This window comes from Anolis carolinensis, unplaced genomic scaffold, assembly GCF_035594765.1.
Source record: "Anolis carolinensis isolate JA03-04 unplaced genomic scaffold, rAnoCar3.1.pri scaffold_14, whole genome shotgun sequence".
Taxonomy (NCBI): Eukaryota; Metazoa; Chordata; class Lepidosauria; order Squamata; family Dactyloidae; genus Anolis; species Anolis carolinensis.
In genome coordinates this window covers 14,685,475-14,693,201 of record NW_026943825.1, presented here as the reverse complement: position 1 = coordinate 14,693,201, position 7,727 = coordinate 14,685,475, and the positions used below count along the sequence as shown (strand labels likewise).

General features: G+C 40.2%; 1 protein-coding gene across 1 annotated transcript; it reads right to left on the bottom strand.

Annotated features, from left to right (window-relative positions):
- Window positions 1-1,036: 1,036 nt before the first annotated feature.
- Window positions 1,037-4,034, bottom strand: li-ac-35 (keratin-associated beta-protein 35). The gene is made up of 2 exons (XM_003226351.2): window positions 3,901-4,034; window positions 1,037-1,664 (listed from the first exon to the last, which is right to left on the bottom strand). The coding sequence occupies exons 1-2, from the start codon at window positions 4,017-4,019 to the stop codon at window positions 1,373-1,375; spliced, it is 411 nt and encodes a 136-aa protein (XP_003226399.2). The 5' UTR covers window positions 4,020-4,034; the 3' UTR covers window positions 1,037-1,372.
- Between the last annotated feature and the right edge of the window lie 3,693 nt (window positions 4,035-7,727).

Genomic DNA, 7,727 nt, shown 5'->3' with positions numbered 1-7,727 from the left:
TGAAAATGAAAAGATGGGTGCATGGATAGCAAATCTTAGAGATCATTTGTCTTCTTATGTTGTAGAATTGAGAACAGGAGGGAATGGGGAAATGAAGCTTTAACTCTCTTATGTGTCTCTCTCTGCTAGCTTTTTGATAGGCAAAACAAAAGTCTAACAGCACAGCAGGAGTTTAAGAAAAGCAAGAGTTCAAAGGGGCTTTTATGACTGACACAGGAAGAGGGGGGAATGTTGAAAGAGGGAGCTTGCTAAGGTTAAAGAGGCACTAGAAGAACTGCAGGATTTGCATGCTTGCTATTTTCTCCTGAATGTTTTAATATATTTGAATGTTTGCTATACCTCCTCAGTCCCAAAACAGTAATGGCAGAAGAAAGGACTCAGTATTGCCCATCTCGGCTTCTCACTCAATAGTGACATCATTATTATGTTTACAAACAGTCATTCAATCCAAGTACAGTAGAGTCTCACTTATCCAACACTCACTTATCCAATGTTCTGGATTATCCATCACATTTTTGTAGTAATGTTTTCAATACATTGTTATATTTTGGTGCTAAATTCGTAAATACAGTAATTACTACATAGCATTACTGCGTATTGAACTACTTTTTTCTGTCAAATTTGTTGTATAACATGATGTTTTGGTGCTTAATTTGTAAAATCATAACCTAATTTGATGTTTAATAGGCTTTCCCTTAATCCCTCCTGATTATCCAACATATTCGCTTATCCAACGTTCTGCCAGCCCGTTTATGTTGGATAAGTGAGACTCTACTGTAGAAAGATCCTCTTCCTAATTTCTTTGAGGGGGCTGTTATGTCTCAAACTTTATTTACTTATTGAATTTATGGATGGGTGTATTTATATGTGGGTGTGTTTTCCCGCACTAATGTCCCTGTCTTTCCTATTTTGAAGTCCTGGATGTGAAATATTAAAAGATGAAGGAAGGATATGCCTTCAAGCAAACCTATTTTACCAGTTTAGCTGAAAACAAGGTAGATTGGAGACACTTGTAAAAAAAATGAGAAAACAAATATTTTGGATGCAAGCAATATTTTAATGTTAAAGCAAACCAACATGACATGTAGCCAAAGCAAGAAGGTTGATAGGATGTGGAATATTGTGCGCCATATTCTAAATTATGTCTTTTGTCCACCCAGAGTGGAGAAAAGTCACAAATTGAATAATTTGCTAGAAATGGAAGGAAAGTCCATAAATAATGAGATGGTGAAGAAGTCCTAAAAATAAATGATGGAAAGAGGGAATGGCTGGACAATTCTCCTCTATCTGTAGTAACCAAAACAAGCAGTTCATGTCATCTCTTTGGCTCTTCCATGGTCTTCTTCTGTGGCCATTTCTGCTGGGTTTAGTATTAGTAAGTGCTGTAGTTGAAGTTGTTGCTTGGCAAAGCTGGGGTGTAGAATTCAGAAAAGTTGGAGCCACCACTGGCATACAAGGCATTGCCACCTCTCACGCCACGTCCGGCGCAGGGGTTGAACTGCTCAATGCGGAAAGGTTGGTCGGGGCAGTAGAGAGCAGGGCCGGGGATGTTGAGGACAAATGGAGGTGGCTGGATGGTCACCGTGGAGGCAGGGCAGCTGGCGTAGCATTGGTTTCCTCCATATCCACCACTGCGAGACATCTTGCTGGGCTTGGAAGATAGTCTGAAACAACAGGTTGAGTACCAGGATTGAACATGATAATTTGAAAATGTTATGTTTGCCACTTGACATGAGGAGTCTGCAAAACACATTTTTTTTTGCAGACTCAAGCAAGGTATGCTTGAGGAGATAGAATCATAGAATCATAGACTCACAGAGTTGGAAGAGATCTTGTGGGCCACCCAGTCCAACCCTAATCTGCCAAGAAGCAAGGAAATCACATTCAACGCTCCCTCCCCCGACAGATGGCCACCCAGCCTCTGTTTCAAAGCCTCCAAAAAAAGCTTGCTCCCTCCTCCCTATGACTTCCCCTCACATCTTTATACATTGCCATCATGTCTCCTCTCAGCCTTCTCTTCTGCAGGCTAAACATGCCCAGCTCTTTAAGTCGCTCCTCAAAAGACTTGTTCTCCAGACCCTTGATCCTTTTAGTTGTCGTCCTCTGGACACTTTCCAGCTTGTCAACATCTCCCTTAAATTGCGGTGCCCAGAATTGGGCACAGTGTAATTCCAGCTGTGGTCTAACCAAGCCAGAATAGAATAGAGGGGTAGCATGACTTCCCTGGATCTAGACACTAGATTGCTATGTATGCAGGTCAAAATCCCATTGGTTTTTTAGCTACCACATCACATTGTTGGCTCATGTTAACTTGTTGTCCATGAGGACTCCAAGATCTTTTTCACAAGTACTGCTGTTGAGCCAGGCTTCCTCCTTCTTGTAATGATATCATACCATGGTTCATCTGTTCAATTCTCCCTCCTTCCTTCCTTTCTCTCTCTGTAGTTGATATCTATAGAGATATCTAGATTTGAGAGGTTATCACACTACACTGTTAAAGCACCACTATTCCACTTTAAGTCCTATGGCAGCCTCCTGTGGAATTCTGGGATTTGTAGTTTAATGAGGCCTGAGGCCATTTTGGCTAAGAATTTGAAAGGTTTCTGCCTAAACTGTTTTCTGCACAAGAAAAATGTCCTATGCATTAAAAAAAAGTTTTTCTGCACAGAAAACATTCCTTGTGCAGAAAAACCGTTGTCTGCAAAGAAAATGGTTTCTGTGCAGAAAAGGCTGCCCTCCGTACAAAACAATCACATGCAATTTTTTGTACAAAAGTATGAATTGGCTAAACAAAACCTGTTATTATCCAATTTCCGTAAGGAACTGAAGACCTGGTGGTGTCGGCAGGTTTTTGAGTAATTACACTGGAATACTGCCGATTTCTGGGCCTGAATATATTGCACAAGATTTCCCTAGCCTATAATTATACATTTTAATATATTGAGTTTATGGTTTCCGTCCCCTTGATCTGGTCATGTAAGTGTTATTTATTGTTATAATTATATTATTTTATTTTGTTTAATAATGTGTTATTATGTTGTTATGTAATGTTTGTGTTGTTTTTATGACTGTAATCCGCCCTGAGTCCCATCCGGGAGATAGGGCGGTATATAAATAAATTATTATTATTATTATTATTATTATTATTATTATTATTATTATTATTATATGTTATGTTTTTGAAGACCTTATCTCAGTAGAAAGAAAATGGCTAAAGTTATGTGTGTCTCCTTGTAATTTTACCCAGACTAGATGTAAACTGTATGTTGTGTTTTGATAGGGCCAATTGGCTGATCAATAAAATCTTTTTGTACAAGAAGAAAATGAGTGAATTACATTCCTAGTAGCAGCTTGCTTTTGATAGTTTCAGTGGAAGACTTCTATAGAAAGCAACATGTACTACGCCAGTTTCCAAGAAATCATATTAGTAAGACTAGCATTGATATTGTAGCATGAATGCAGTTTGATACCAGTTTCAGTGGCCTGATTCAATACTATGGAATACTGGAAGTCATCGTTTGATGAGGTCTTCAAACCTCTTTGCCAAATAGAGCTGACACCTTGCCAGACTGTAACTCCTAGGATTCCAAAGCATTGGGCCATGGTGATGTCAAACTGCATTCATTCTACAGTGCATCCAAGGATGGATTTCCCATTGTCAATCTTGCAGCGTTGTGGTCCATTGGAACAAATAAATATCGAATCAAGAGATCTAGAGGTCCTGGCTCATATGATGCCAAGATAGTGCAAAGCAAAGGATGTCTGCATGCAATTCTCAATCAAGAAATGTGCAAACTCCTGAGTGAAAACTAACAGATTCACATAGAGACCATCATAATCATTGCATGCTAAGAAACATAAGAAAATGCACACATTGTCCCAACACCCAAATGCACTCACCTGATTCTTGAAGAAGCAGGTTGAAAGATCAGTTGTTGTAGAAAGCCTTGGAGGATTGCCTTTATATACCATTTGTCTGGTAGCCTGAGGCTATTGAAGCCTCTTTTTTTAGGGGTCATGATGATGCGGTAGATTGGTTGGCTTAGTCAACTCCCCAGATTGCGATAACAAAGGTCACCACCCTTTCTTTGATCTTCAAATGATCACCGATTGTTCCTTAAAGTGTTATCATCAGTGTTTTCCCCAAACAGATGTTTCATCATGCTTGTGTAGGCAACAAAGCAATTCCATTGACCCTGCCTCTATAGTTGCTGCAATGTGTGATAGGTCTCTCATTGTGTTCATATCCTATTGGTGGAGATGGCCATCATTGGACCAAGCTACTGAGTTGGATAGACCATCTAGTGGAGGTCTTCTTAAATTTGTGGGTTTTTAGGTTTGAATCCAAGTCCAGATTCAACATTCTGGTTAGATCCAGAAGTGACTTGACAATTTAATGGAAAACAACACATAGCTGTCAGAGCCGGTCCAACAATGAGGCGAATTAAGCGGTCGCTTTGGGCACAAAACATATGGAGGTGCAGTCGAGACTGCTTTTTCTGTTGATTTCTTGTAAAACATGATGTTTTGGTGCTTAATTTGTAAAATCTTAATGTAATTTGATGTTTAATAGGCTTTTCCTTAATCCCTCCTTATTATCCAACATTTTCGCTTATCCAATGCTTTTATTTTCAGTGATTGGTTTGGGGGGGGGGTGCCAAAATTCCGTTCGCTTACACTTGAAAAATACCTAGGGCCGGCTCTGATAGCTGTAAAAGGAGATGTTCAAGAAACTTTACTCCTTGGATATCTTTCCGAAGTCCCTGCCATTATCTGGAATCGGTAATCATACACTCAGAGGCAAGAACCCTTCATGGAAACTTGAAAATGGGTGCCAGATTACTTGTCCTTTAGGGTGATATAAGAAAGAATATGTGAATAATATATCCAAGCAAATAGATGAATACATGTTTACGGAATGTTGGGAAACCCTTATGAGAATTTCTGCAGTTCAGAATATATTGTTTAAAAAACATCATGCATAAATATTATTTTTGTGCAGAAAAAAGTGTATTCTTACCCAGAAAATGTAAAAAAACAAAAACCCTACGTTATGAAAAATTGGAAATTTGGACGGAAAATTCCCGTCTTTGCACAAAGTATTCTTTGCACAAACAACAGCATTTTCTGCACAGAAAATAAGGGCTATGGTTCTAAATCACTAATTTATGGCTTGTCTACACAAGCCCTGGTCTGAAAATCAAGGTGTATGAGGAATGGCTTAGGAAACGGGGTATGTTTAGTTTGGAGAAGAGAAGATGAAAAAGACATGATTCCAGAAGAAATGTCGTGTAAAAGATGGCACATTCTTTCAATTATTCCAGAGTTGAGAACATAAACCAATGGATTCAAATGAAAAAAAAAGAGATTCCATCATAACTAGAGTTGTACGCGGAATTAGTTTATCCTGTTTCTTTTGTTTCTTTCAGTTCTTCGGAAGCATGTAATGGAAACTTCCATCTCGGTACAAAAATCAGCTTCCATGAAAGCAAACAGGAGCCAATCCCAGCTCCAAGCCTGCTTTTCAACATCACAGTTTCATCTTTTTTATTAATTCCCCAGCAAACAAAAAGTAAACCCACATTCCCTGAAAACTACTCTCCTCTTCCAGGAGGTCAACGCTCTTCCTTACTTGAAAGTGGGAAGTCTCCTTGAAATGTCTTGGAATGGAAAGAGCCCAGGAGAGAAAGCATGAGCATGTTCTAATGCCTGCAGAGGAGCGTTTCCTCTAGAGTAAGAAATTCTTACTCTAGAGGAGCTACTCGACTGCAAGCATTGGCAGGTGCATGTGCTTTCTGGGCTTGCACGGCACACAAGCACTCTCCTTGGAAAGCACATGAGAAGGCAAGTCTGAAAACCCCTCATAATGGAATGATAGAAAACGAATCTTTCAGCACCCCAGAACGAAAACAGATATCTGCCTTCCCAATTTCGGGAGTGTAAAGGACTATGAACGACTAAGGTTCTTTCAGGCAGGGGGAAATCTTTTTATCCCACCCGCTGCCCCAAATTTGTAAAGAACTAATATCGACTGCCACCAATTTGGAAAGAGCTATGAACGTCTAAGGCTCCTTAAGGCAGGGGGGAATCTTTTTATCCCACCACTGCCACCAATTTTTGAAGAATTTACAACAACTGCCACCAATTTGTAAAGGTCTAAGAACGACTAAGATTCCTTCAGGCAGGGGGAATCTTTTTATCCACCTGCTGCCACCAATTTGTAATGTGGCAGCCCCAATTGACAAGGAGGTGCCTCCTATTTCAGCAATGCGCGACCACCAAAGACTCAGGGAGACCTTTTACTTTTTTTTCTTTCTTCTTCTTCACTTTAGATGGTAGAGTAACTTAGTTTAGAATATATGCGACAGAGGCTTAGATGTTGGAAGAACAATAACAAGTTTATTCAGGCACAGAGCTTAGTGGTTACAATGTTGTTTCTCAATTAGAGGTATTCTTATTAACAGTTACAATCCTAGAATGAGATGAATCAAACTCTCTAAAGTATCACTTCTTTTACTTAAAGTAGTTAAACCCTATTCCTCTGCTCCTTTCTAACTGTTACTTCAATGGATCTCTGTGAGTCCAGCTGGAATTGGTTCCCAAAGTCTGAAACTTGGACTATCCAGTGACTTCAAACCACAGTCACCCCTGTGATATACTATCACAGATTCTCTGTGCCTTTCCAGGACACAGACTACATTAAATAAGTCACCAAACTTATTTAAAACCGACTCAAAATGAACAATTGAGTCTCCTTGCTCCCATCAACCTAGAATCAATCTTCCCTGTGCCTCATCAGAGCACAGACTGAGATTTGAACTTCCCTGGTTTCCCTAAACCTGGAACCAATCTATTCCCTGTGATTCTCAGATCACAGACTGAACTCTCTTCAAAACTTTCCCTCCTTTTTCATCCAGCTAGCTCCGCCTCTTTCTTGCTAGCTTCGAAATAGTTACATTTCTACAGAAGCAGCTACCTTTCTATGGCAACCTGCCTCAGAATGCTGAGCTGGCTACCATCCCGCACACACTGGTAACTCTAATACTTACCCATTCCAAACATATACCTATAATTAAACATAACATCTGTAACCCAAAATTCATACTTCATTACAGGGAGGCTCCCCCCCCCCCCAAAAAAAACCCCGGATCGGGGCCCCCACCAAAAGCCAAGACATAAAACAGGTCAAGGCTTACCCCGAATGCGCAACCCTAATCATAACCTCGAGAAAAATGTTCTAATGCGAAGAATTCTTCATGAGCCTACCATGAAAAATGGTGGACTCTCCTTTGGAAGTCATTCTACACCAAGGTAGATGGCCATTCCTCTGAAATGTATATTTTGACATGGTGGGTGTTGGACTAGATGGTCCATGTGGTCTCTTCCAACTCTACATAACTGGGATTCCATCATACTATGACCCATGCAACATTTCATTTTATGGGTCACTCAAGTTGGGGACCAACCAAAGCAGGGCTGAGCGAAAATGGATGCGGATTCTGGAATTCAGCACTGGATGATGCATCATGATGAAGTCTGCTTTGAAGGGCATCCTCTCACGCTGTTCCTCCCAGGTGAGGTTTTCCATATAGGGTAAACCTCAAATTATAGTAATTAATTGCCTGTTCTATGACTTGGAGTGGCCCACAAACCTCAGAGTAATAGCATGTCCCTGTTACGCCCTAGAGGTTCTTTTCATTTCTGAATGCTCAAAGCCACATTCTCAT

Bases quoted from the DNA above. Each gene is read 5' to 3' on its own strand.
- li-ac-35 (XM_003226351.2), bottom strand. From the start codon at position 4,019: ATGACCCCTAAAAAAAGAGGCTTCAATAGCCTCAGGCTACCAGACAAA. The intron at 1,665-3,900 runs GTGAGTGCATTT...CTGTTGTTTCAG, and splicing joins CCTGCTTCTTCAAGAATCAG to ACTATCTTCCAAGCCCAGCA.